The sequence below is a fragment of the Nyctibius grandis genome, chromosome 32 (genome assembly GCF_013368605.1).
Source record: "Nyctibius grandis isolate bNycGra1 chromosome 32, bNycGra1.pri, whole genome shotgun sequence".
Lineage (NCBI taxonomy): Eukaryota > Metazoa > Chordata > Aves > Nyctibiiformes > Nyctibiidae > Nyctibius > Nyctibius grandis.
In genome coordinates this window covers 5582853-5610843 of record NC_090689.1, presented here as the reverse complement: position 1 = coordinate 5610843, position 27991 = coordinate 5582853, and the positions used below count along the sequence as shown (strand labels likewise).

Here is a 27991-nt window from a genome sequence, read left to right as displayed (position 1 = left end):
CGGCGCTGCCCCGGCCCCGGGGAGGGACGGGGGCGCGGTCGGGGCCGCCGGGCTCTTCCCTCCAACTCCTCCTCCTCCTCCTCTTCCTCCTCCTCCTTCTTCTTCTTCTCCCCCCTCCCTCCTCCTCCTCCTCCTCTCCCCGGCCGCCCGCCGGTGCCGGCGGAGGCGGGCGGAGCGGCTCGGTGCGGGCTGGACCCGCTCGCATCCCCCCGGCATCCCCCGTACCCCCCGCCCGGCTCCGCCTCACCGAGGGAGCGGGGAGCTGCCGGGCTGCCCAGCGAGGCCGGGAACCGGCAGCCCCGGAGCCGCCGCCGTCGCCGCCGCGGGAGGGACCCGGCCGGTCCCGCTGCCGATGGCACCGCGCTGCCGCCTCCACGTAAGGGGACAGCGGCGGGGGGACGCGGGGCTGCCGCCAGGGAGGGGTGGGGGGGGACACCGGGGACCCGGGGTGGGCAAACCCCTTCCCTCTCCGAGCCAGCCGCCACCTCCTGTCCCGGCCGGGACCGACTTGGTGGCACTCGCCACCCCCGCCCGGTGCCCTCGGAGCCCCCCGGGCCGGTCCCGACCCCGTCCCGAGGCCTTTGGGCTGGGTTTGAAGCGGTTGGAGGAGCGGGGACATGCATTCAAGGAGTGGGGCAGGGCTGGGGTGCGGGACTCGGGGTCCCTGGGTGGCTGGGCGGGGGCTTGGCCCCTGGGATGAGCTGCCCTAAGGGTTGGGAAGGACAGGGCAGTATCCCCTTGTCCCCCAGGGTGGAGAAGATGGCTGCCACCGCGCCTTTAACGCAGCCTGGGGAGACCGGGTGCTCTTCACTGGTGTCTCAGCGTGTGTCGGTTCTCAGCTTTGCTATAAAACCACACGCCGTTTCGATGGGCAGAGAAACAACCCGAGCCAGCCGCTCCGCCGTGTTGCCAGGCTGGAAAAGCTCGTTAGCGTCTGTCTTGTTAAGTAAAAATTGCTGAGGCCGTTCGCTTTGGAGGGCAGGAGGACCGAGGAGGTGTTCAGCACGCCCGGCCTGCGGAAAGAGGCTGGCTGTAACTTGTTCTTCAGGTTGTTTCAGGGGACGAAAGGGGAGAAGAACATATATCAAACGTCCTGGAAAGCAGCGTTATCCCACGCAAGGTGCGGTTAACCCCTGGGACTCGCTGCCGCAGGATTCCCGTGGGGAGAGAGCCAGGGCTTCCCTGGGCTGGCCCCGGGAAACCCTGGGGTTGTAGGTGCGATGTGATAGAGCCAGGAGCCCGAGGAGGGTCCCGGGAAGGGGCTTTTTGGCGAGACAAGCTCTGGTGTGGCTGGGACCTGCAGGGGAGGTGGCGAGGGGATGGGTCTCGCTCAGAAGGCATCCTAGCTCAGATCCATTCAGCTCTGAACTCAGCAGCGAAATTATTCTCTAAAAAGGCACCAGGAGTGAGTCGGGAAGTTGGTGGTGTCCCTCGGGTGTGAGCTGAGCTGTCCTGGACCTGGTGAGCTGATGGGGGGGGTGAGGTCCAGGGGGGCCGTGCTGGGTCCCCGCTGTCCCCATGCAGCTCTGCCAGCTCCCAGCTGGGAGTCGGTACGTCCCCAGCCTGACCCCAGGGCCAGAGGCTGGCCAGGGCCACCCTCCTCTTCCCTTCTCACTGCCTGGCTGTGCAGGAGAGAGCACCCACCACGCGAGGGCTGGTCACGGTGGGGGCAGACGGCTGTTCTCCCTGGCCTTGCAGCGGTCGGGGAGAGAGGAGCATCTCTTAGCGAAACGCTACTCACTTGCTTAAAAGCTGCCAGGGAAGGATGCCCCGCAGCCGGGAGCGGGCGCAGAGGCCCAGCGAGGTGCCATGTGTGCACACAGGGTTTGGGGTTGGGCACCGACAACCGCCTCTGTGTTTTGCCCGACCACTGCTGACGGCACGCAGCACGACGCACGGAAAAGCAGCTGCTCCAGGTGGGAAGGAGCATCTCTCCTCCCACGAGAGGTGCTCGGGGCCAGCGGGCGCAGGCTCACACGCAGCTGCGTGCCCGGGTGCTCTGGGCACCCCTGCCAGCACATTTCATTGCTCCGGTGCTGCAAGGGTGCTCAGCACCCAAAGCAAAGTTGGTGCAAGGTACCCGGACAGCCTGGCTCTGGGTGGGCAAAGGGCTGGGAGAATGTGTAGAGAGCAACAGGCAGGGAGGATGGAAAAAGCGGATCCCGAGTGTCCTCTTGAGCTGGCAAAACGTAGGAAAGTGCGTTCTCCTGTCACTGCAGAAAATAGTTTGAGCGTGACTTGGTTGGGGTTTGTTTGCTGCAGTGGGACAGGAGGGATTTACACTCCACCCACTGCCTCGGGGGCCTCTCCCCAGCCCAACACAAAAATAGGCTGATCTTGCCAAAAGCCGGGGCGGCCGGGCTGGAAAATGCCATTCCTGCAGGGACCCACCGTGCTTCTGCCCCGGAGAGAAAACATTGCCAGTGACTGTGGCTTTCTGTGAGCCCAGCCAGGGATGCAGGGATGAGCCCGGCTTCGACAGTCTCCTGACAGCTCGAGGAGCTGATGTTTTGCCTTCCCAAAGGGCATCTTGCAGCAGAAATCTCCTGCGGGCAGGGCAGCCCCATCTCGCATGTGCCAGTGGAAGGCTGGAGCTCTCTGCGAGGCAGCCGTCCCACCACCGGTGGTTGCTGTGCCCCAGCTTGGGCAGAATGAGGGCTCCATCGCTACGGCAGGCGGGTGCGGGTGGAACAAGCCCTCTCAAATGCGCGGGAGCCCCATGGCACTGAGCTGCGTGCTGGGGGAGCAGTCCAGGAGCGGGGTCCTTCGTCCCCGCACTTCAAGAAAGATGTTGAGGTGTTGGAGCGAGTCCAGAGGAGGGCGACCAAGCTGGTGAAGGGACTGGAGGGTCTGACCTACGAAGAACGGCTGAGGGAGCTGGGGTTGTTTAGCCTGGAGAAGAGGAGATTCAGAGGTGACCTTAGTGCAGTCTACAACTACCTGAAGGGAGGTTGGAGCGGGGTGGGAGTCAGACTCTTCTCCCAGGCAACTAGCAATAGGACAAGAGGACACAGCCTCAAGCTTCGCCAGGGGAGGTTCAGGTTGGACATTAGGAAGCATTTCTTCTCAGCAAGGGTCATGAGCCATTGGAAGGGGCTGCCCAGGGAGGTGGTGGAGTCACCATCTCTGGAGCTGTTTAAGAAAAGACTGGCCATGGCACTTAGTGCCCTGGTCTAGTTGCCATGGTGGTGTCAGGGCAAGGGTTGGACTCGATGATCCCAGAGGGCTCTTCCAACCTCATTGATTCTGTGATTCTGTGATTCTGTCCTTGTCAGTGCCAGGTGGCCAGGGATGGATGGGAGGCTCATGGGCAGGGGTGGCTGGTTGGAAAAGCAGCTTGTCTGCCTTTCCGTCACTGCTCCCAGAAGCCCCCAGCCCTGGACACTTTCTCGTGGATATCAAGCCATGCCCACTGCCTGTGGCTTGGCCCTGCCGCCGCCTGCCCGGCCCTGCTTGCTGATGGGGACTGGCCCATCGCCAGCTTCACCCTGGCATCTCCCTTGTTGACGTGAGCGTTTCAGGCCCTACATGGCCGGGCCCTGGCTCCCACCAAGCTGTGCCTGCACCCGGCGATGCTCCCTGTGGAGCTGCCTTCATCACCCTTCGCCCACCCCTCAGCTCCCTCGCTCGGCCCCGGGGCTCACAGGATGCTCTGTGTGGGGGCTTCCCGGGGGCTCCGGCACCAGATAATCCCCCTGGGAGGGTTTGGGAGGTGCTTGGAGCCCTCCCCGCTCTCCATCCTCCCCCGGGCACTTCAGCCGCCCTGAGTCACGCCGCGCCGCCGGTGCCGGCAGAATGGCGAAGCCCACGCGCGCGGCGCGAGGAGGGGGAGAGGGGCCGTATCCTGGTAAGCGCTTTCAGGCAGAGTAATCCAGCGTTATTTGTAACACTAGTAGGGGAGCTATTTTTAGAGGGAGGCAAATTTGATTTAATAGAGCATAATTTGCCGATGACAATTCAGAGGGCGGCCGAACGAGCGGCAGCTGGATTCCTGAGGAGGGCTTTTTTTTTTCCTGCCCTTCCTGAAATCCAAGGCTGACATGCCAGAAGTGGCATTTGTTATTCCAGCGATTGCTGGGGGAAAGCCCCTTGGGATGGCCCGATGGGCTCCGCTTTGCTTTCCTTCTGTTGCTTCGGGCCGTCCCGTAGCCCGCTGTTAAAAGAAGCGAGGGATGGTTTTGCTGCCGTCCGTTGTGGGAGGGCTCGGTGCACCCGAACTCCTTCGGGCAGCCAGAGCCAGCCAGGCCCCCGCCTTGGTCTTTTCTTCTGCAGGCTGAGCTAGCTCTGCTCTCTCAACCTCTCCTTGTATAAATTTAGGATAAAAAATAGGTTCTGGTCAAACCAAACAATTAATTTACCAGGAAACAGAAAGCCTGTGTGCGCTCCCAGAGGGAGACTGAGTTCTTCTGGACCAGCCTCAGAGATACCTCAGGACAAACCCATCAAGGTGCAAACACCACACTCCTGCTTGTCCTTTCACTGAGATGAAGATTCCCCAGAAAACCGATGTCGGTGGGAGAAGATGTTGGGTAGTTTTTTTTTCAAGCCCTAAAAACCGTTGCATCCAGCCTGTCCCCAGTCGGTGACATGGAGACAAAGAGTCACCAGGATGGCTGCAGGCTGGAGGCGAGTTGCCATGGGACTGGGGAGGACAAGAGCCCCAGCGGCTGTCCCCTCCAGGGCTGTCCCCGCTAGCACAGGGAAGGGGGAGCCACAGGGCAGAGGGGCAGCTCTCGGAGAAAAGCTGGAAAAGCCCTTGGCTGCCATGCAGCAGCGTCACAGAATCACAGAATCAATGAGGTTGGAAGAGCCCTCTGGGATCATCGAGTCCAACCGTTGCCCTGACACCACCATGGCAACTAGACCAGGGCACTAAGTGCCATGTCCAGTCTTTTCTTAAACCCCTCCAGAGATGGTGACTCCACCACCTCCCTGGGCAGCCCCTTCCAACGGCTAATGACCCTTGCTGAGAAGAAATGCTTCCTGATGTCCAACCTGAACCTCCCCTGGTGAAGCTTGAGGCTGTGTCCTCTTGTCCTGTCGCTAGTTGCCTAGGAGAAGAGATCGACTCCCACTTCACTACAACCTCCCTTCAGGTAGTTGTAGACTGCACTAAGGTCACCTCTGAGCCTCCTCTTCTCCAGGCTAAACACCCCCAGCTCCCTCAGCCATTCCTCGTAGGTCAGACCCTCCAGACCCTTCACCAGCTCGGTCGCCCTCCTCGTCGGTGGGTGCTCAGCCATGTGCTGCTCGCTCGGGGGTCACCGTCGTCCCCCGTAGCCCCGAGGAGGAGATTGCAGAGCTCCCTCCTTTGCCAACATGGGGCTTTGCCCTTGGGCCATGTCTCACCCTGGAGTGTTTGCAGCGGCTGGAGTTAGAGCCAAAATAACATTAGTAAAGAAAATATTGGTTTTGCTGGGGCCTGAGCAGTGATGCTCCCCTGATGGCATCCCAAAAGCCCCACAAATGTCATCACATCTCCTTGCAATGCTGGGGCTGCCCTAGGTGGCTGTAGTGAAGGTCTATCCCAGAGATGACTATGAGGGGAAACCCTGAGGATGAGGGGTTGAGTGCCTGTCCCAGCTGCACCCCATGCGCAAACGTCCCTAGGGACACTGGCTGGGGGTGGTGCGGCAGGTGGGACCAGGCCAGCAAGGAGATGGCCCTAAAATCAGGATCGAGTTGCTCTCATTTGCTCCTTGAAGAACACCCACCTCCTGGGGACGCTGCCGCTCTCTCCCATGACCAATGCGGTTAAGCGAAGCAGCTAATATATTTTGAAGCCTGCAAATAGAAGGGCTGGAGAGGGCCGCGGGGCTGGAAGCCACCTGATGTTTCCTTGGTGGCATAGGTTTTTCCAGCCCAAGCAGGTTCCCTCTCACCCAATTCTGACCGTAGATTTTTCGTTTACAATAATTCCCAGCAGCGGAGCGAGCGAAAGATCACCACCGGCTTTGGAGACGAAGGTGCGAGCTGGGAGCTCCCACTCGGTCACATCCTGCCGTGGGGCGCCACGTCTTCTCTAATTAATTGTGTTCTTCCTTCTGCTCCTGTCACGCTGGAAAACGCTGCGGGGTAATAAGGTGACAAGCTCCTTGTACCTGTCCGTGGCGTTGGTCTCACCTGTCTCGAGCCGCATCCTCCGGCTGCCGAGAGCTGCGGTCGGTGTGGGTGGCACCGCGCCAGGTCCATGGCACAGGGTTCCCCTGGGGATGGTCACCCAGCGAGGCCCTCCCTGCTGGGAAGGCACCCTTGCACCCCAATTCCAATCTCCTGCACCCCCTGCGCCAGCCCCACTGACCCCCTCCTCTCTTTCTGTCCCCGCTCCAGGAGGAAGGTGCTGACGGGGTGCTCTGAAGCTCCGGGGTTTGCTGCCCACGGGCTCAGCGGGATGGTGCCAGCCGGCCGAGAGCCCCCCGCGCCCATTGCCGTGCCGATGTGACCGAGCGACAAGCCGGGAACTGCGGCACCGAGCCCGGCACGGCGAGCGCGGTGGCTCAAGGCCCCCGCTTTGGGGCCAGCCGCCCCAAGATGAGCGATGGCGGGTGGATCTCGCTCAGCCCCACCGAATTTGCCCAGCTCCAGCAGTACACGGACTGTGAGTACCCTGCGTCCCCCGGGACAGGGAGAGAGGTTTTAAAAGTCCTGTTGATCTGTGCCGGACTGGTGTCCTCCGTATCCTTGGTGTCCTCCATGTCCTTGGTGTCCTCCATGTCCTTGGTGTCCTCCTGGAGAACACCAAGGTGTCCTTCGGTTTCAGATGGGGATGCTGGGATGGTCCCCACCCGGCTGGTGGGTCCTCCACAGGAGTCCCCGTGCCAGCGTGCCCAGGAGGATTTAGCTGAGCACGAGCTCCCCTGCTTTGGGTGACGCACGCGTCACCACGGCTGGGTCCCTCCGAAGGTGGCTGGCTCCCACGTTCATTAGCAAAGCGAAATGCCAGCGAGAAAAGCAGCCTGGCTTTTCCTAAACACACCAAGCTGCCAACCCTCCGCGGGTTGACTTCGCCCTTTTGCAGAACAACCCCCTCCTGCAGCTCCTGCCGAGGAGAGGAGGTTGGCGGCGATGCCGTGGGGTCCTGGGGCTGCGAGCGGCTGGGGAAGGAGCCTGGGCAAAGCCCAGGGGTCCAAAACCAGGTCCTCGAGGTCCTGCCTGCCGGAGAGCCGGCCCGTGGGCGTGCTGATTGCAGCAGGCGATGGAGAGGCGGTGAAGCCTGGGGAAGGTGCTGAGAGCAGGGCAGGGAGGGCAGGAAAGCCCAGCCAGGACAAAGGGAGCAGGGGTGTAAAAATCTCAGGGGCGTTGCTTTGCAGGGGCAGCACGGCCCTGGGGTGAGCAGGCTCCTGCGGCTGCGTGGGAGAGGCCTGGGAGGCGAAGGGGACCCCGTGAGCCCCCTGGGGCTGTCCTTGGGGCTACTGGGTGAACCAGGGTGTCTTTGGGGCAAGCTGGACCAGGTCAGGGCATGGGGAGGCACGGTCCCCCAATGCAAACAGCCCGGTGCGCGCTGTCCCCAGCCCCCTGCCCACCTGCCAGCCATCCCAGGCGAGAGCAGGCAGGGCTGGTGTGTGCATCATCACTGTCTGCGTCTCATCCTGCCTCTCTGGAGAACGGGCTCTGCTTCCTTGAATCACAGACCGTAAAACACCATCTGTAACGCTGAGCTCAGAACATGCAGGGCGTCTTTGTTTCATTAATCAAAGCGCAACAAGCAAGGCTGCAGCTCGGGCTGCTTTGGGTGGGGGGCCTCCCCCAGGTCCTCCTCAAACCCTGGGGCCAGGACCCCCCTTCTTGAGCACATGTTAGCCCCTGGTTGTGCTCTGCAACCCCCAGACCTGCCCCAGGCATTCCGGATGCTCGTGGTCCAGCACCAAGCTCCATCCTCAGCGGAAGGCTGGGGGTAGCAGGAGCCAGCACAACCCCCTGCTTTGGGAGAGGATTTAACAGGCAAGAACAGGGCTGGTGTGTCCGAGAGCCTTTGAGATGGACATGCCCGGAGATATGTGTCTGAAGGTTAGGGTTTTTTTCAGTCTTTCTCTTATTTATCATAGAAACACAGCATGGCTTGGGTTGGAAGGGACCTTAAAGCCCATCTAGTTCCAACCCCCTGCCACGGGCAGGGACACCTTCCACCAGACCAGGTTGCTCCAAGCCCCATCCAACCTGGCCTTGAACACTGCCAGGGAGGAGGCAGCCACAGCTTCTCTGGGCAGCCTGGGCCAGGGTCTCACCACCCTCACAGCAAAGAATTTCTTCCTCAGATCTCATCTCAATCTCCCCTCTTTCAGTTTAAAACTGTTCCCCCTCGTCCTGTCACTCCATGCCCTTGTAAAAAGCACCTCTCCCGCTTTCCTGTAGCCCCTTCAGGCACTGGAAGGTGCTAGAAGGTCTCCCCGGAGCCTTCTCTTCTCCAGGCTGAACAGCCCCAGCTCTCTCAGCCTGTCTCCATAGCAGAGGGGCTCCATCCCTCTGAGCATCTCCGTGGCCTCCTCTGGACTTGCTCCAACAGCTCCGTGTCCTTCTTGTGTTGGGGGCCCCAGAGCTGGACGCAGCACTGCAGGGGGGGTCTCAGGAGAGCGGAGCAGAGGGGCAGAATCCCCTCCCTCGCCCTGCTGGCCACGCTGCTGGGGATGCAGCCCAGGGTACAGTTGGGCAACACCGTTCTTTCTCCCTCCTGACACCTCCTGGAGATGCCGATGGGCAGCCTGGGGCCGGCTCCGGGGCCAGCTCTGGTTGCCAAGGGGGTGCCAGCAGGCACCAGCTCTCAGCATGGGCACAGCCACCCAAAGCCCGTGCTGGGGGCCAGGCTTTGTGCTCAGCATCACTCCCGAGCAGCCAGGACCAGGCAGTGGTCCAGGATTTCCTTTCCCAGCACAGCGGCTTCGCTCCATGCCTGTGTTTTCACACAGGTAGGAGGAAGAGGGCCCATCCCTGCCGTTCAGCTTTACATATGTGCCCTGCCCTCCAGAGTGTGGGGGGAAGCAGGGCACGGGTGGCCCCTTCCCAAGCATGGAAGGAACCAGCAATTGTCCATCCAGCAGATAAACTCATTTCCACCGTCCTGCTGGGGGTTTGACGGCAAAGGGGTCTCCCTGGCGCCGTGCTCAGCGCCGATGCCTTTGTCTCCCCAGATTCCACCAAGAAGCTCAAGGATGTCCTGGAGGAGTTCCACGGGGACGGCGTCCTCTCGAGGTACAACCCCGAGGAGGTATGTCCCTGTCCCTTCCAACCTCCCCCCCATGCTGCTGGCACCTCCCAGCCTCCCACCATCTCCCCCAGCCCAACTCTCCCAGTTAAAAGCAGCCAGGAGAAGGCAGATCGGTCTGTCCGCCCCCCACCTCTCCCCATACCCATGCTCCTGGGACTGGGGAAGATGCTTCCACTGACGGAGACCATCTTTCCCAGCCCCTGGCCATGAGGGGACCATGCTTGCCATGCTGCCACCCCGTGCTGGCTGCAGGCTGCCTTGCTGAGAGCGTTTTGGGGCATCTCTTCACCAGGCAGAAGCCGGGAAGGGATTTACTGTCACCAAAGCAGATGATGTCACGGTTGCCAGCGTGGGGACAGGGGAAGGCCCTGCGCCTTCTTGCTCTCGCCTGGGGAAGGCTGGCGGTATTTTTATTTCCAAGCGATGCTTTCAGAGAGACCTATTAGTGTCCCAGCAGGGCAGAGCCTTTCGTGGGAGCCATAATTTCTTAGAAACGAGGTGAAATGCTGAAAAATCAGTGGGCTGAACGTGGCAGCGGGGGGGCGGTGGGGTAGCAGAACTACCCAGCTATTGAAGCGTGCCACAGGACCCTCGCTCCAGCTGGGGCCACAAAAGCCATCGGGAAGGCAATGTCCCCATGCGATGGGGATGCCCAGCGGGGAAGGAGGAGGTGAGGAAACCTCGGGAGGACGATAGTCTCCAGGAGCTGGGGGTGGGCTGGAGGGTCCCACCGCTCCGTGTCCTGCCCCAGGGGAGCTCTGCCCTTCCCTGCTGCTCCCCCAGCTCCGACCCCAGCTGCTGCAAGCTCCCGTCCCTGCTCTGAACGCCACTGGCCTGGCCCAGCCACGCCAGCCCACAGCACCCAGACGGAGCTGGGGATTTCTGGCCCTGCTACCTCTGGGTCCCTTTACATCCCACCGCTGGGATTTGGGAAGCTGGGGTGTTTTGAGGAGGGCTCTGCAGTTGATGTGCCTGGTGAGGGGGACCCAGGGCACTGACCCCCCCTACCATGCTGGTGGCTCTGCATGCCTGGGTCACCTGCAGCCCCTGTCCCCTCGCCAGCCCATCGACTACGAGGGCTTTCGCCTCTTCATGAAGACCTACCTGGAGGCGGATGTGCCCGAGGAGCTTTGCCAACACCTCTTCACCTCCTTCAAGCGGAAAATATGCCAAGCCTCCCCCGAGAGCCAGCGCCAGAGCCCCGGTGCCTCCCAGCTCAACACCCTCGGTGAGCCAGCCCTCCCCTTGCCACCCAGCCGGCACGTCGTGGCACGTTGAGCTCACTCCAACGCCACCCCCTGGGGACGTAGGATGCGGGGTGACACCCGCACTGGGTGGCATCTGGGCCAGCACACAGCCCAGCTCTGTCCCATCTGACAGATGGGCTCCCAGGGATCCTGCACAGCTCCAGGGAGGAGAGGCCTTTCCCCAGGGGTGGGGGGACCCGCAGGGCATCATTGCGCTGATTCCTCCCTTTCCTCCACGCATTCAGAGCCCAAGTCACTTGACGCCGGCATCTCCATCCAGACCGAGGTGGCCTGCACCCCTGTCACAGGTACTGGCAGCCACCGAGCATGCGGCTGCACCCAGAGCAGGGGACGTGTGCCAGGAACCCAGCTCCTGCCTGCCCCGGCCCCTCCCCGGGTGGGTTTGCAGCGCGTGGAGAGATCTGCTGAAAGGACTATAAACAGCAAAGGAAGAGGGAGAACCCTCCCTGGGCGCTCAGCTGCCACGTCAGGGCCCGGGACTGGCTCTGGCCGGTGGCAGGAGACCATGTCCTCCCCGCCTGGTGCCAAGCACCGTGGTGGCTGGCACCTGGGGACAGGAGCACTGCTGGGAGCCACTGGGCCAGGCAGGAGAGTGAGGTGCCACCCATGGTGCCTCTCACAGAGCCCTGGGGCTAGGCCGCCAGCCTGCTTTTGGGCTAGCAAAGAGGACCTGGGGTGAGCAAGCGGCACCCAGGCAGGGTTCCTGGAGGAAGGGGCTTGCCAGGCACAGGCACCCTGGTGTCACACCACCCACGGGCATCTGTCTGCTTCACAGGGATCAATGGGAAAACGCTCCTCGGTGCTCTGGGACGACACACTCCTGAGCCCAAGAGCTGCCACAGCAACGTGGCCGAGCTGCAGCCAGCATCCCTCACCCCGGCATCAATCCCCAACGCCTCCCCGAGCTGGTCCAGGTCATCTTCCCAAAAGTCCACCACGTGCAACCCTTCTGCTCACAACTCCTCGGGCTCTTCGAAGATCTCCTCCGGGTCCCTGCTTAGCCCTCAGTCACCAGGTGAGCTCGGCTGGGGCTCCACTGGGGACACAGGCAGTGACAAGCCCTCCCAGGTTTCCCAAAACATGGGGCCACAGGTGCAGCTGGCCAGGTCCCTGGGGCAGTGGCTGTGACCTTCCAAACTCAGCGGGTTCCTGGAGTCTTGACACCTTTACTTTGCAAACTGAAGCCTGTCCCGCAGAGCCAATGTCTTAATTAGGTGGCAGAAACTCCTAGCGAGGGGGGACTGGAGTGGTGAGTGACGGCTGCCACCAGCCCAGCTCCTGGCACCCAGTCCCGTGTCCCCTTCCTGTGCTGAGTCCTGCTCCTACGATGGCACCCAGCCCCGTGTCCCCTTTCTGCTCCCAGCCCTGCTCCCACGATGGCACCCAGCCCCACACCCTCCGCACCTTGCCCTCCCCATGCCGAATGGGTCCCTGTCACAGAGCTCATGTGCTGCCATCCCACATCCCAGCTGGGGACAGCTCCTTGTCCCCCTGGGCATGGCCTTCATCCCCCCCATCCCTGCCCGCAGGCACGAGGAGTGTGGAGAAGCGGTTGCCCTTCAGCCTGCGGAAGAGCCCCAGCTCCCTGAAAGCCACAGCCCCGCCACCCCCCGTCCCCCTGCCTCAGGTCGTCCACCTGAAGGACATCGTCTGCTACCTGTCCCTGCTGGAGAGGGGACGGGCAGAGGACAAGTTGGAGTGTAAGTGGGACCTTGGGGACACCCTGTGGAGCAGGGAGTGGTGGCTGGAGGCATCGCTTGGCGGGGTTTGTTTAGGAGGTGTGGGGGGCTGGATGCTCCTGCTCACTTTTTTATGCTGAAATGTTCAAACCACTTGGGAAAACCGCTCAGCATCACCCGTGCGCGGCAGAGGGGCAGGCGGGGGGGGGCCGAGGCTTCGCACCGATACCCCGCAGCCTGGCACGGCTCCGGTCACGTCTCACCCCGGCCGAGCTGGCACAGCACTGCTCCCATCCCACAGCTGGGCTCTAACCAGCCACCACCTTCTCTTTCCCCTCCAGTTATGTTTCGCCTCTACGACACCGATGGCAACGGCCTCCTGGACAGTTCGGTAAGCCCTCCCTCGGGGGGAGAGCCGGGGCCGGGGACACGCAGGGCCCCGGTGGGGTGCCTGCTCCCCCAGCTCCAGGGGGTATTGGAAGGGAGGAGGAGGGCAGCAGCGTTGGCTGCGGGGCCGGGGGACTCCCACCAGCCCTGCAGCACCCAGCAGTAACTGTAGCTCCGTGTCACGTCCCGCTGTTTCGGAAAAGGAAAAATCATGAATAAAACCTCCCCTGGGATGTTTTCCCTTTGTCCTTTGGGCACCTCCTTTGAAACCTGTTGCAAATAGGTTGGACATCAGGAAGAATTTCTTTACAGAAAGGGTCATTAGCCATTGGAAGGGGCTGCCCAGGGAGGTGGTGGAGTCACCATCTCTGGAGGGGTTTAAGAAAAGCCTGGACATGGCACTTAGTGCCCTGGTCTAGTTGCCATGGTGGTGTCAGGGCAACGGTTGGACTCGGTGATCCCTGAGGTCTCTTCCAACCTGGTTGATTCTGTGATTCTGTGATTCTGTGAAATAAATAAAAATCTGTTTTATCAGAGTAGTTTTTCCGAGGGCAAACCCACTGCCAATTTTCTGGCTGATTTTCGGAGGAGAAAGCAGCACCCAGCACCCACCGAGAAGCGGGGTGTCGCTGGCCTTGGGTGTTATCGTGACATAGACCTGATGTGACCCTGGTTGGGGAGCATGGGGCTGCCCAAAGCCGTCCCTAAGCGCCGGGCACTGTTTTGTTTTGTGCTCAGGAGCTGGATCGTATCATCAACCAGATGGTGCACGTGGCCGAGTACCTGGAGTGGGACTCCACCGAGCTGAAGCCCGTGAGTGCCGGGGCCGGGGTGGCCGTGGGGGGGGGTCTTAACCGGAGCCGGCAGTGGGGGTTCGTGGGCAGCATCGCTCTATCACCACATCTTCTCCCTCCTCCAGATCTTGAAGGCGATGATGGAGGAGATCGACTACGACCACGACGGGACCGTGACGCTGGAGGAGTGGATCCGCGGCGGCATGACCACCATCCCCTTGCTGGTCCTCCTGGGGATGGAGATGGTGAGACCTGCTTTGGCCACATCCAGCCTCCCTGCCCGCTCCCGGAGGAGAGCCCGGGGCTGGCGACAGAGGGTGTGAGGGGCCACGGGAGGGCACCCTACCACCAGCAATGCGCCGTGCAGCCGTCCGGCACCGCACAGCCCCACGCCAGCCCCTGCAGACACCCCCGCCCTGCCTCTGCTGACGGGCCTTTGCCCCCCAAATCTTTACAAGCTCAGTTTTGAGCTGTGGTCCTTGCCAGCTGCTGTGCCCAGGCGGGCTGAGCTCGCTCCTTGGGATCATAGCATGCTTCCATTCGATGAATATTCAATCAAAAAATAAGATGAGCACCTAAAATGCCAGCTCCTCTCCTGGGGTGAGCTTCAAAGAGCAGAGGGTGGGTGGTTTGGGACACCCCCCCCTTATTTCTCTATGTTCGTTTTTTTCATCCTTTTGGCTTCATGCTATCGAGGTGCAACCCTGGCTGTCAGGTCATAGTTTGCAGGGAAAAATCTGGGGTTTTGCTCCCCGCTGCCTGTTCTGGTGTTTGCGCCCCATGGAGAAGTGGGGGGGGCAGGTTTTCTGGCAGGAAGATTCAAGAAAATAGGGAATTTTAAGTGGCTTCTGCAAAGTGCTCATGCCTGGACCCGAGGCTTGCTTTGGTCACCTCGTGGTGGTGGTAGCCTGGCTCCATATGTGGAGTCACCTCCCCATCGGTCACCGGCAGAGCATCCCCACAGCGGGGTGGGCTGAGGGGCCATGGGGAGCCAGAGCTCGGTGCCAGGAGTGCCAGGAGCCCGGGGAGCAGGGGCATACGGTGGCAAGGATGCTTGGAGGGACACCAGGGAGAAGGGGAGCAGGGGGAGCCCATGATCCTGCTGGGAGCGAACACCCACAGACACGCTGGGGGCTTTTATGGGATGAAATGCTGAGAAAAGCAGTGGGCTGAGCAGGCTGCGACCCCTCGGCGAGGGAATGACCCCCCCAGCCCTCTGCTCTCCTGCCCTGCAGAACGTGAAGGACGATGGGCAGCACGCCTGGAGGCTGAAGCACTTCAAGAAACCCGCTTACTGCAACTTCTGCCGCACCATGCTGCTGGGGGTCCGCAAGCAGGGCCTCTGCTGCTCCTGTGAGTCGGGGACCCTTGCCCGACCGTCGCACCCCCAGGCCAGCAGCTCCCGCCCCATCCCAGTGCCCCAGGACTGGCCCCCATCGGTGCTGAGCCCTGTGGGTGCTGCAGGGTGAGCGGGGAGGGGGTAGCGCCCGTGCCGGGGTGGGGGTGGTGCTCACCAGCTTCTTCTCTCCCACCAGTCTGCAAGTACACCGTCCACGAGCGGTGCGTGTCCAAGGAGATTGCCTCCTGCATCAGCACCTACGTGAAATCCAAGAGAAATGCCAGCGTGAGTAGGCGGCCAGCGTGCTTCCGAGCCGGCGCGCCTCCCGTCGATCTCCCTTTCGCTTGTCATCAAACCACATTCCTTACGTACATCATAATCATCCCATAATGCAAAGAACAAATCCCCATACGGCGTCTCATCTCATCTACAGAGCAACATTAACTGCAATACTGTGTTATAGCTTATACTCCCATTCTTAGGCCATTTCTCCTGATTATCTAAGATATACAAAGGCCACCAGTGATTACAATTGTCTACTAACTTTTTACGAGTAAGGGGAAATTCTTTGCTGTGAGGGTGGTGAGACCCTGGCCCACATTGCCCAGAGAAGCTGTGGCTGCCCCCTCCCTGGCAGTGTTCAAGGCCAGGTTGGATGGGGCTTGGAGCAACCTGGTCTGGTGGAAGGTGTCCATGCCCATAGCAGGGGGGTTGGAACTAGATGGGCTTTAACGTCCCTTCCAACCCAAACCATTCCGTGATTCTATGATTCCCAGCATCCAGACCCCAACAGGGTGGACCCCGTCCCCAGCCCCTGGGAACCCACGGGACCCCCAGCCCCGAGGTTTGCCGCGGCTCTTGGTGGGGGATGGATGTGCCCAATGTGCTGCGTGGAGCAGCGAGGGGCTTGTTGGGGTCAGTCAGCATCCCTGCACGACGGGCCACCCTCCGACACCACAGCAGCAGCCCTTACCAGAGAGGAGACGCTGGTGGGTCGGTGGGTGCTGCACCTGCAGAGCCCCCCACCCCGTGCCTTGCAGGTGATGCAGCACACCTGGATCGAGGGCAATTCCCCCGTCAAGTGCGACAGATGCCACAAGAGCATCAAGTGCTACCAGGGCATCACCGGCCTGCACTGCGTCTGGTGCCAAGTCACCGTGAGTACACGGGCGCAGGGGGGCCTGGGGTGCACCCTGCAGTGCACCCCGCACAGCCAGCCCAGGGGGAGGAGAGGCTCACAAACAGGCAATGCCTCGGTGTCCCCTGCCCGACATCCCTTCTTCCCCCCCGTCCCCTCCAGCTCCACAACAAATGTGCCTCCCACGTGAAGCCGGAGTGCGACGGGGGCCCGCTGCGGGACCACATCCTGCTGCCTTCCTACATCTGCCCCGTCGTCCTGGTAAGTGCCCCCATCCTTGCTGCCGGTGGCAGGGCATCGCCGCGGCCGACCTGCCTCCCCCGGCTGCCGGGGCGGCGTGCGCATCCCTGTCTCTGCTCCCCAAAGGACAGGCAGTCCCACTGCCGGAGATCGGAGAGCGACTCCCCTGCCAGCACCAGCCCCGAGGACAACCACGGCTTCAAGTTCAACGCCACCACTGTGGACGGTCAAGGTCTGCAGGTACGGTCCCGTGCTGGGCTGCCGGTGAGCTCTGTCGCGGGTGCGCGCTGAGCATTCACAGCCATGCTTTCTGCCCTCCAGATCAGCCCCCGGCCTGGGACACATCCCCTCCTGGTGCTTGTGAACCCCAAGAGCGGAGGAAGACAAGGGGAGCGGTATGTGGGGTCCTGCCCGGGGAGAGCATCCCACCGGGGTCAGGGGCTGCTGGTCCCTCCGGCTGCCCTGGCACCTCTCCCGGAGGGGCACTCACCTCTGTGGTGGTCCTGGCACCTCTCCCAGAGCGGGACTTGCCTCCGTGGAATCCCTCACCCTTCTCTTTTTTCCTAGGGTCCTCCGGAAATTTCACTACCTGCTCAACCCACGCCAAGTGTACAACCTGGACCGCGGTGGGCCCGCACTGGGGTACGGAGATGCCGCGGCCAATCCTCTGCCCCCCTCCTGCCGGTCCCTGCTGCCCCATGTCACCCCATGTCTCTCTGTGCTTTCTCCAGGCTGAGCTTCTTTCGGGACACTCCGGATTTCCGCATCCTGGCCTGCGGAGGGGATGGCACGGTGGGCTGGATCCTGGACTGCATAGGTGAGCGAGGAGCGGCCGTGCTCCCACAGCGCATCAGCCGCCCACGTCCTCGGTGATCTGCTGCGGGTTCTCGATGTTCCCCCGGCAAGAGCGGGGCGAGGGTCCTGCCAACAGCATTGCCTCCAGGCTGCCGGCTGAGGAGGGATATGGAAAGGAGTGAGGAATGATGTCTTTCAGCCCCAAACCTCTCTTTTCCCCTTGAATCTCAGACAAGGCAAACTTGGTGAAGCACCCGCCGGTAGCCATCCTGCCCCTGGGAACAGGCAACGACCTGGCCCGGTGCCTGCGCTGGGGAGGAGGTGAGGCCGGGCAAGTATCGCCCAAGGGGTGGCTGGCCCCTGGGACCACCCGGTGCAGCTGGGTGGGTGCTATCCTGGGGGAGGGAGGGCTCCTGGGCTTTTGGGATGAGGCTGGGGGCTGCATCTCAGCCCTGGTGCCTCCTGATGGCATCTCACCGATCTCACCTAGGCTGCCCCGGGTGCTTGGCACCCAGCTACCTCCAGCCCCATGTGACGTGGCTGCGCTCTCCTTCATCCTTCTCCATCCTCTTCCGACCCCCACCTTCCTTCCCTTCCAGGCTATGAAGGAGGCAACCTGATGAAGGTCCTGAAAGACATCGAGCACAGCACGGAGGTGATGCTGGACCGCTGGCAGATAGACGTCGTTCCTAGTGACAGAGAGACCAACGGAGACCCCGTCCCATCCACCATCATCAACAACTACTTCTCCATCGGGGTGGTGAGTAACGCAGGGCAGGGATGGGTCTCGAGGGCAGCCCGGAGCACAGCACGCACACATTGTAGCTAGCGAGAGTCGGGCTAGCAATCAGTGCCCAGCCCCACTGGAGCGGGGAAGAGCTCCGGAGGCCAGCGGAGCAGGGGAGCTGTCACCTGGGTCCCCAGCGCAGCCACAGCCTCAAACCCACCTGGATGAGGGGATTCCAAGGGGCTTCCCACTGGCTGAGTGGGAAATGCCTTGGCTGCCGTGAAGTCGCTGGAGTGATCCAGCCCAGCGGGTGCATTCGAGGGGTGCCCTCAAGGTTTGGTGAAACCCTACATTCGAGCTTGAGTTTCCCAAGCCGGGGACTCTCCCTCCCTGCTCTTCCTTGCTCATGTTCCCAACCTCCCTTCATCTCCTGCCATTGTTTTTCTGGTTTTATTGTCATTTGTAAAGGCAGCACTTAAATAAACAGGCAGGGAACCTCTCTCTTCCCAGCCGGGAATGTTGCAAGACCAAGTGTGTGAGGAGCTTAAACTGGGTTCAGGGAAGTTTGGGGTCCCAGGGACAAGTTGAGATCTGCTGGACACCCCACCTGAAGCTTTTACCAAGATGACACCCATCAGAGAGCCCTGCTTTGGTACTTGGTCCTGTGTTCCCCCATGTTTTCCTACCCCTGGGAGTTTAGGGAGCCGGGAGAGGATGGCAGCTCCGTGCCATGGGGGCTTTCCCCAGCACTGGAGGGTCAATCCTGGGAGCAGCAGGGCTTTGGGGGAACAGCAACGTGGAAAGCACTTCTCTTCCTGGGGTCGTGCAGCATTTTTGTCCTGGGCCATGGGTGCCCAAGCGGTACCACCACAGCGTGGGTCACCCACCCGGTCCTGGGGTGGCCACGGAGCCCCACTGCCCCGGTGGTAGCCCTTCCTTCCTCCCTCAGCATCACCTCCACGTGGAGCCCTATAATGAAGGAAGAAGGCCAAGTGCACTAATTATGTCTTGCTTAACAAGCCCGTTGGACGCTTTGCGAGCAGCCAGGCTGAGGGTGCCTCCATTGCCTCAGCACGGACCCTGTGCCACGGGGGCCAGTGGCAAGGGCAACGAGCTGAGCCCCTACCTGGATCCTGGCGTGTACCTATGGGGCGTGGAGCGGGGTTTCTATTGCCCTGCTGCACCGCCGACGTCTCTGCGCTCCCTCTGCCCCGCAGGATGCCTCCATTGCCCACCGCTTCCACGTCATGCGAGAAAAGCACCCCGAGAAATTCAACAGTAGGTAAGAGCTGCCTGGGGTCCCCCCTGAAAGCTGGGTGTAGGGGGACGCCCTGCCACTGCTGTGCACCGTGCCGAGGGGACGTGCCGGACCCTGCTCCCCTCCCGCCGGGCTCCTCTCACCCCACGGGACAGCCCCGAGGAGGCACGCGCTGTTCAGCCAAGCTTAGGGGATGGGCAGGGGATGTGCCAGGCACGGCTGGGGATAACGGCTGGGCATGGTGAGGGTCCAGGGTGCTCCTTCGGGCCCTGTGCAGCATGGCAGGCTGCTCGAACTTGGCAATGAACCCAGTTACATTCATTCATGCCTTCATCATGTAAATAATCATCATATAAATAATTAGCGATGAACCCCGAACGGACCCAAGCGTCCACCTCTGCTCTGCAGTCCGGCTCCCCTCGGCTTACGGCTGCCCCTCGAAGCCCAGCGCAGCGGTTGGTGCAGGGGATGAGCGGTGGTTGGCGGCTGCCTGGCAGGGTGCAGGGAGAGTGCAAGGCAGGGTGCTGAGGTGGGGGACATCCCCTCCAGGGGGTACCCCATCCCCAGCAGCCCTGTCAAGAGAAAACAGCCCGCGCTCAGCTCTGCTGAGAGCCAGTGGAGGCACCTCGTCCCGTGCTGAGGGAGCACCCAGCACCCTCACCCTACCCCTCCGCAGGCTGTCAGAGCCAGGTCTGCCTGAGCCACCCCTTGTCCCTCAGCATGACTCCCTGAGGCCGTGACACCAGCGGTCCCTCCCCATCCATGGCTCGTGTCCCCCGTCCATGGCTCGTGTCCCCATCCATGGCTCATGTCCCCATCCATGGCTCGTGTCCCCATCCATGGCTAATGTCCCCATTCAAGGCTCGTGTCCCTGTCCATGGCTCGTGTCCCCGTCCATGGCTCGTGTCCCCATCCATGGCTCGTGTCCCCATTCAAGGCTAATGTCCCCATTCAAGGCTTGTGTTCCCCGTCCATGGCTCGTGTTCCCCGTCCATGGCTCGTGTCCCCGTCCATGGCTCGTGTCCCCATCCATGGCTTGTGTCCCCCTCCATGGCTCGTGTCCCCCTCCATGGCTCGTGTCCCCCATCCATGGCTCATGTCCCCACCCATGGCTCATGTCCCCTTCACCCACTTCCGAGTGGGATGCTGACGCTGCTCTGTGCCCCAGGATGAAGAACAAGCTGTGGTACTTCGAATTCGGGACGTCAGAGACCTTTGCAGCCACCTGCAAGAAGCTCCACGACTACATTGAGGTGGAGGTGGGTTTCCTGGGATGGTCCCTGGCTTCTGCCGCAGCATTTTTGCGAGATGTCACCCATCGGTCCCTTGGCTGTTCGGGAAGGGGGTGCCACGGCAGCTTTGACCCCTGATGGTGGCAGGAGGATGCGGTGGCTGGCAGGACCTGCTCTCCCACCGCGCCGTGCTTGCAAAGCCGGCCAGCTACCAGCAGAAGCATCGCCCAATATGTTCCCCCCGACTTCCCAGCTGTATTCCCGAGCGTACCTGGAATATTCTCTCTCTAAACTCTGCGCCTGCTCCCAGCCCTCTTTAGATGACATGGAAACAGCCTGTAATTAGAGCGGGGAGGAGGGCTCGCGGTTGCTAAGAGCGCTGTCATTTCTCCGCTCCTGCTTTGCTGTGAAACTTCCGCCTCTCCTTATCTCTGGATAACCCACCCTTGTATCGCTTTGGCTTGAAGGCGAGGGGGAAAAAATCATCGCTTGCCACAAAGGCTCGGTGTGGGTCTGACCAGGCGGTGGGGCAACCATGGCAGCTGGTGGGAAGGGGCAGGAGCAGGGGTACGGCCATCTCACCCCCTTTCCCAGCCACACACCAGCATCCCAGGGCGGATAAAGTCCATGTCTGTGGAGTTTGGTGCTGCCAGAGATAGGTGTGAGGTGCCCACCACTCCTCGCAAGGTGCCCTGCACGCTGCCCAGCAAGCATGTGTCATAGAACCACAGAATCAGTTTGGTTGGAAAGGACCTTTAAGATCATCGAGTCCAACCGTTAACCCAGCACTGCCAAGGCCACCACTAACACATGGCACTCAGCACCACATCTACATGGCTTTTAAATCCCTCCAGGGATGGGGACTCCACCACTGCCCTGGGCAGCCTGTGACAATGCTTGACAACCCTTTCGGTGAAGACATTTTCCCCAATCTCCAACCTAAACCTCCCCTGGCACAACTTGAGGCTGTTTCCTCTCGTCCTATCACTTGTTACCTGGGAGAAGAGACCAACCCCCACCTCACTGCACCCTCCTTTCAGGTAGTTGTAGAGAGCAAGAAGGTCTCTCCTCAGCCTCCTTTTCTCCAGGCTAAACCCCCCCAGGTCCCTCAGCCGCTCCTCATCACACTTGTGCTCCAGACCCTTCACCAGCTCCGTTGCCCTTCTCTGGACTCGCTCCAGCACCTCAAGGTCTTTCTTGTAGTGAGGGGCCCAAAACTGCACCCAGGATTCGAGGTGTGGCCTCACCAGTGCCGAGTCCAGGGGGACGATCCCTGCCCTGGTCCTGCTGGCCACACTAGTGCTGATACAAGCCAGGATGCTGGTGGCACCGGTAGTGCCACGCCGGCAGGAAAGCGTTAATCCCGCAGTATTTGAAGTTGAAAGCGGCAGCCTGTCCTCCCTCCGGCTCCCAGGCAACTGGCAGCCTCGAAGAGAAATGGCAGTTTTGTGTTGGAAATTGGCACTCTGTTCCCTTACAGCTCCTGGAAATGAATTTGGGTTTTTTTTTTTCCCCAGCTGCAAATTTCGACTTCCAGCATCGCTGCCAGCGCGCCGTCAGCTGTCCCTGCTCAAAGAGCCCATTGTAGCTCGCTGGCACGCTAACAGGGGAAGGGCTACGCGGGGAGAAATCGCTCCCTGCATGCGTGTGCGTGGGCAGGCGTGGGCAGGCCGTGGTCCTGCCCACCCCTCCCGCCCCCAGGCAGGAACAGGCTCACACAGCATCCCTGGAAAGCCCCGACTCGCTCCCATCTCACCGCAGTTGGTACCCACCACCTCGCAGGCAGGCAGGAAAGATGCCTGCGGTCGGGAGCGATGCTCGGCCCGGCCAGGTGTGGGATGTGCTGTCCATCCCGCGAGGAATCAGAGCCCTCTTGCTCAGTATACATTTTATATATATATATATATATAACATGTGTGTGTATATATGTTAGAGTCTTTTCTCTTCCTATAAATCATAATCTCATGAAAATGTATTGAGAAATAAGGGACTTCCATCCTTTACAAGCCTTGGAGAGACAGCTCTTCACTCCCAAACCAGAAGATTCCTGCCTTTCGCTTTCAACACGAGGCTAAAAATAAGATCTCGGAGCATCAGGGGAGGCAGAGCAGATCTGAACAGAATCACAGAATCACGGAATCAGTCAGGTTGGAAGAGCCCTCTGGGATCATCGAGTCCAACCCTTGCCCTGACACCACCATGTCAACTAGACCATGGCACTAAGTGCCATGGCCAGTCTTTTCTTAAACACCTCCAGAGATGGTGACTCCACCACCTCCCTGGGCAGCCCCTTCCCATGTCTAATGACCCTTGCTGAGAAGAAATGCTTCCTAATGTCCAACCTGAACCTCCCCTGGCGAAGCTTGAGGCTGTGTCCTCTTGTCCTGTCGCTAGTTGCCTGGGAGAAGAGGCCGACTCCTACTGCGCTCCAGCCTCCCTTCAGGTAGTTGTAGACTGCACTAAGGTCACCTCTGAGCCTCCTCTTCTCCAAAACGTACGGAGATGTTTGCTTCAGCTCTGCGTACGTGCGGCCGGCGTGCTCAGCACTTACCAACAGCGTGTTAAAAATAAGCTCGAGACCTTCCCTCTGTGCTAGAGGAAAACAACAAGAGTCAGAGCAGCAGCCAAGGGTTTATCATTTGCATTCCTCTGGGCAGAAATGCTGTTGCTCCATCAAAATGTGAGGAGGAAAAAAAAAAAACGTTCTGGTATTTGTGAAAGGTCGCGTGGCAGGTAGTGAGCAGATGCGTAAAGGAAAATACAGGTGAATGGGAAAGCGGCTGCTTTCTCCGGCGGTGTCTAGAAAGAGGATCCAGCGTCGTCTGGGTAGCGTGAGAGTGAAAAGACCTGAAGTTAAGAAATGCATTTTCCATGGCTGCTGCTTCCAGTCCCGTGGGAAAGCCGCAGGCGATGGGTATTTTACCCTTGACAGGGAATTTTCAGCTGGGGCGGTTCCGCTGTATGACAGCCCGGGACACCAGTTCTGTGCCCTGGCTTGTGGGTTTTCTCTCCAAAAGTGACATTTTTTTCCTCTGACACCTTTCCTATCCTTTCCTTCCAGCCTGATTTCTAGTTTCCAAATTATGCTCAAAAACAAACTGCTTTGAGTTAGTTTTTGGGCAGCCCAACTTTCTGATTCTTTGGGGTCAATTTGGACAAGGGGAAGTGAGGAACTGTGTGCTGGAGATGCTTGGATGGAGGTCACTCTGGGACCGAGGTGCTCTTGGATCCTATTTTGGGTCGCAGCACCGAGCCTGGCGCGTGTTATGTGCTCTCGTAGGAATTAATTTCTCAAAACTGCCCCATGTAGTAAATTTTGTATCGAAATCGAGGGGAAAGCAGCACAAGGACAGGGAGGTGGTGGGTGTCAGCCCTAGAAAAGTCAAGCTGGGGGGGATTTGTTTGCACCTCCAGCCACCCCGGGGCGGCTCGTGCCACCCTGAGGCAGGTTTAGCTGTGGGGACCGAGGTGGTGTGAGCACCAGCTCGCCCCAACCCCACAGCCTGACGTTGCCCATGTGCCCGGCAGTGCGACGGGACCCTGTTAGACCTGAGCAACGCGTCCCTGGAAGGCATCGCCGTCCTCAACATCCCCAGCATGTACGGCGGCTCCAACCTCTGGGGCGAAACCAAGAAGCAACGTGGTTACAACCGGCTCGGCAAGAAAGCGCCGGAGAAGCTGCACGCCACGGTGGTCACCGATGCCAAGGAGCTCAAGTTCTGCGTGCAGGGTGAGCGGCGAGGCGCGGCGGGGTTCGTGGGGTGCGTGGTGTCAGCACAGGGGAGCTGGGCGCCCGCTGGTTCTGGCCATAGCTCCATGCACGTGGTGCTGGAGCAATAACACCAGAGGGGTGGCTATGGGCTCGCTGTCTTTTGGGGCGTCAGGGTGACCCCAAGAATGACCTATCCAAGCTGGCGAAGGAGGGTGGCTCTGGCCACCTGGGTAGGGCCCAGCACCGCATTTCTCAGGGTTGGTTATGCCATGACGTGGTGGCCAGAGAGGATGTGGCTCCTGCGCCCTGCCAGCCACCTCTCCCCCCACTCTTCCGGGGTCACAGCTCGGGGTTACCCACATGGGACCCGTCACCTATGGGCGTGAGGCTGGGCAGCCCCGGCATCCTGCGGGGCTGGCAGGGAGCCACGGCAGGGCTGGGTGCCCGCTGCTGCAGAGGAGGAGCTGGAAACGGAGCTGCAGAGCTGGCACCCACGGCTTTTGTGAGCATCCTCCCCGGCTCTGCCGCAGCGCTGCCAGCCTGGCTGGGGGGGGTTTGGGGACAGCACGGTGTGCCCCGGCTGGCACCTCGCACCCGCTGCTGCGGCCACCGGAGCCATCGCCGCGGGCACGGGCAGGGTGCCTGTATTTTCCACCCGCCACCTCCCGCAGCCCGACGATGCAGTGGGAAACAGCCCCCTTGCTGCGTGGCTGTCAGGACAGCAGTGTCACCCGCCATCCCAGGCTGTCACCAGCTGTCCCTCGCTGGGCGAGCCCATGGGAATGGGTGGCAGGGAGCGAGGCAGAGCAAAGGCCGGTTCTGAAGGGTGACGAGGGGCAATGGGCACATCCCTTGGGCACATCCCCACTTGCAGGAGGGTATGAGGGGGCGCAGGGGGCTTCTCCTTGCGGGGGTTTCCACCAGAGGTGAAAGAGGACCCTGAATGTGAGATGGAGTGAGTTACCCTGGCGTCAGGCACCTTTGCTGGTGGCCTGGAAGAGCAGGAGGAGCTGGGAAGAGGGGCGATGCCCTGGGATTTGAGCAGATCCCTCCTGGTGAGGATTCCGCTGTCCATCCTGGCTCCCGGGCGGCTGCAGTGCCCCAGGGCACCTGGGGCTGGGGCTGTCACCATTTCATACCACACTGCAAATAAGCGGTCGAAGGGCTGGGGGGAACCCGGGCTGCCACCCTGCAGCCACGCAGGACCGGGTGCCACTTCAGACTGGGAGTATTTTTGCTCCGGAGATTTTGGACAGCAGCGTTGCCCAATGCAAACACTCAGCTTGGGGGTCTCAGGGCACAGGGGACATTGGGACACATCCCCACAGTGCCACCAGACCCAGTGTGCTGGCCCTGATATTTCGGGTGACAGCGGAAGGCAGGGGATCCCTGGGGATGGGGGGACCGACTCAGATCCCTCTCTCTTGCAGACCTCAGCGACCACCTCCTGGAGGTGGTGGGGCTGGAGGGCGCAATGGAGATGGGGCAGATCTACACAGGGCTGAAAAGCGCTGGGAAGAGACTGGCCCAGTGTTCGTCTGTCACCATCAGGTATTTGTCCCCGTGCCCGGCTGAGCGCCTGACCGACGGTGAAAGCTGGCGCCTGCGTCACCCTGCGCTCCCTCTCTTTGTGCCTTGCAGGACGTCCAAGCTGCTGCCCATGCAGGTGGATGGGGAGCCCTGGATGCAGCCGTCCTGCACCGTGAGTGCCCAGGAGGGGGTGCCTCTGATGAGGGCAGGGGCTGGCGGCACAGTGGGACGGGGTGGGCAGGGGCTGGCAGCACAGCAGGCAGCATCAGCTTCCCGTGCAGCGTGGCAAAGCCTGGCCACTTGTGACCTCTGTCTGTGCCCACGGCGGCCCAGACTCATGGCAAGCCATCGCGGGAGCTGTGGGGACAGGGACATGTTCCTCGCCCCGGTGCAGGGTGCTGCGCTGCTCCCGGCTTGCTCAGGTCACTCCCCGAGGTCCCTGGATTCGGGGATGCCTGGGGGGGGTGCTCAGAGCCCAGGACCCCCTTACTGAGCTGGGTTCTTCACTTCTTTTTAGGTTAAAATTACCCATAAAAGCCAAGTGCCGATGCTGCTGGGCCCTCTGCAGAAGAGCAGCTTCTTTTTCCTGAAGAGGAGAAACCGAACTCGAGACTAAGCAGCGTTCAAGGAGCCGTGGCCCAGAAGCACCCGGCGTCCCCACTGCAGGGGAGCCCCAAATCCCTGCTCCACGGCAGGGAGAGAAAACACCCCCCCAAGCCTGGCGGGGTTGATTTGGCCTTGGGAGGGTCTTGGAGGCTCCTTCCCAACCACCACAAGCATCTTCTCCAGCCGGGATGGTGATGGCAGGCTGACGCGGAGCAGCGCTGACTGGGGGTTTTTCCCTTTATTTAAATAACTCCCCCCCCACGCCGTCCCACCCCGGCAGAGCTGCACATGAACGCGCTCCTGAGAACCCACCAAGCTTCACTTATTTATTTCTTAGCCCCTTGAAGGACACTCAGTGTTCTGCTGCACTGGCTTTCTGTCTGCCGACCCTTGCACGTCAGAGAAGTTATTTATTTTCTTCGCCCAGAGGAGAAGGTCTCTGCCGTGCCTTGCGCTGACGGCCCCAGGAGCCACGAGCTGTGGGACGGGCTGGGGACAGACGGTGCCTGGGCCACAGTGACAAGCGCGGGGCGGACGGGAGGAGGCTGTTTTGAAGTGGAAACGGCAAAAAAAGGGATTTTGCAGGGGAGCTGCCGATCCTGGGAAACCCCCACACCCCGGCCCTGGGCTTTGTTGTTCATATTTATGTATTTATTTAGCAAACTTTGGGAGTCACCTTCTTTTTAATGAGCCCGGGTTGGACACGAATGCCACCTCCCTTCTCTGCTGGCTGTCCCCCACGGCACCTCCTTCCACGTGGACCTTCTCCTAAAGCCCGCCAGCCTGTGCCAGGGAGATGGGGACCCTGGGCACACACAGCCAGAAGCTCTTCTCACTTGGAAGCGTCCCCCCCTCGCCTTTTTACACCTCTCCTCATGGGCTTTGCGAGGCCCATGCTCTCTCCGCAGTGTCCAGTGCTGCCACGTGGCTGCAGGGAGCCAGGGAGACCTGTTGCACCTTGGCTTCTGCATGGTCACATCTCCCCATGACCCACCCCAAAGCCGAGGAGCTCCGCAGACACCACTGCCATCCCCCTGCTCACTCGCTGCTTTTCTCCTCACCCACATGAGGTGCACAGGCAGGTTTTGGTGGCCTCACTCATGTCCCCAGGTGCATGGAGACAGACCATGGGATGCAGCTTCTCCCCAGGATGCGACGGGGATGAGAAAAGGGACGAATGCGTGGAGGAGGTGGCGGTCTGGATGTGTGCCCTGCTTCCCCGCGCTCCCAGGAGCCCTCAGTTGGCAGGACCGGCCCATGGAAAGGGGGGCCAGTTGCTTCTGCAGGCACCCGCTGCCTCCTGCGGTGGCCCTGCATGGGGGGGACACCCAGCTCCCGAATCAGCCCTCGCTCCCAGGCAACTCTCTCAGGTCTGGCGGAGGCCCCTGTGAGCAAGCCGGGAGCGGTGTGTGCCCCGGGGATGTTGCTGCAGGCAGGAAAACCACTGCTTGTCCCTGCTATGCCCCTGCCACAGGGCAGGGAGCCCTGGCTGGGACACAAGCCACCCCGTCCTCCCTGGTGACCCAGCACCCAGTCCCTCGTCATGCTGCAGGTCCCCATTCAATAGCACCCTGGCAGTGCAGAGGGTGTTGCCGTCGTTATGTTTCAGAGTGAACAGTGAGCTGAAAGGGACAGTGCTGTTGTGCGCCCGTTCAAGCTTTAGCTCGAGGCCATTTCTGGCAGTGGCCACAGGGCCCTGCTGACATGGGAGGGGGCAGTGGCACCCCAGGGGAGCCCCAGCTGGCCTCCAGCCCACATGTCCCCCTCAGCTGGGGCACAGGAGGAGGCCCCCTTGGGCTGCCGCAGCTCCCTCTCCTCCTGCCCTCGCACCAGGGGGAGGGCGAGCTGGAGGGCAGGTGCTCGCTGCAGCGTGACGCCCAGGGCCGGGCTCACAGGAGAGCGCCGGCGGCAACCGGGAAGCCACGAGAAGGGAGCCCTGTGCCACGGAGTGAGCCCGGGCCTGGCTGGTGGGCGCAGAGGTCACCACAGCTCGCCGGAGCCGTGACCTGCATGCACGGGCACGCTCCACCCGCGGTGCATAAATCCACCCTCCTCTTCCTCATCACCCGGGGCGGCTGTTAATG

The 27991-nt window shown here is 61.2% G+C and overlaps 1 protein-coding gene across 3 annotated transcripts; it reads left to right on the top strand.

The window, feature by feature from the left end:
* The first annotated feature begins 224 nt into the window (after nt 1–224).
* Nucleotides 225–26570, top strand: LOC137675103 (diacylglycerol kinase beta-like). Of its 3 annotated transcripts, XM_068421011.1 has the most exons (25): nt 225–376; nt 6331–6598; nt 9126–9202; nt 10265–10430; nt 11246–11485; nt 12000–12170; nt 12491–12540; nt 13275–13349; nt 13456–13575; nt 14566–14683; nt 14866–14954; nt 15710–15826; nt 15970–16068; nt 16174–16287; nt 16369–16442; nt 16615–16689; nt 16779–16864; nt 17074–17163; nt 17442–17602; nt 18787–18851; nt 19996–20086; nt 23588–23789; nt 25202–25322; nt 25413–25473; nt 25819–26570. In XM_068421011.1, exons 2-25 carry the CDS (start codon nt 6532–6534, stop codon nt 25915–25917), a joined length of 2628 nt encoding a protein of 875 aa, XP_068277112.1. In that variant the 5' UTR covers nt 225–376; nt 6331–6531; the 3' UTR covers nt 25918–26570. The 3 variants fall into 3 exon arrangements, with proteins under 3 accessions (XP_068277112.1, XP_068277111.1, XP_068277110.1); XM_068421010.1 differs by having other exon boundaries at nt 10361–10430; nt 15970–16287; XM_068421009.1 differs by having other exon boundaries at nt 15970–16287.
* Nucleotides 26571–27991: the final 1421 nt, after the last annotated feature.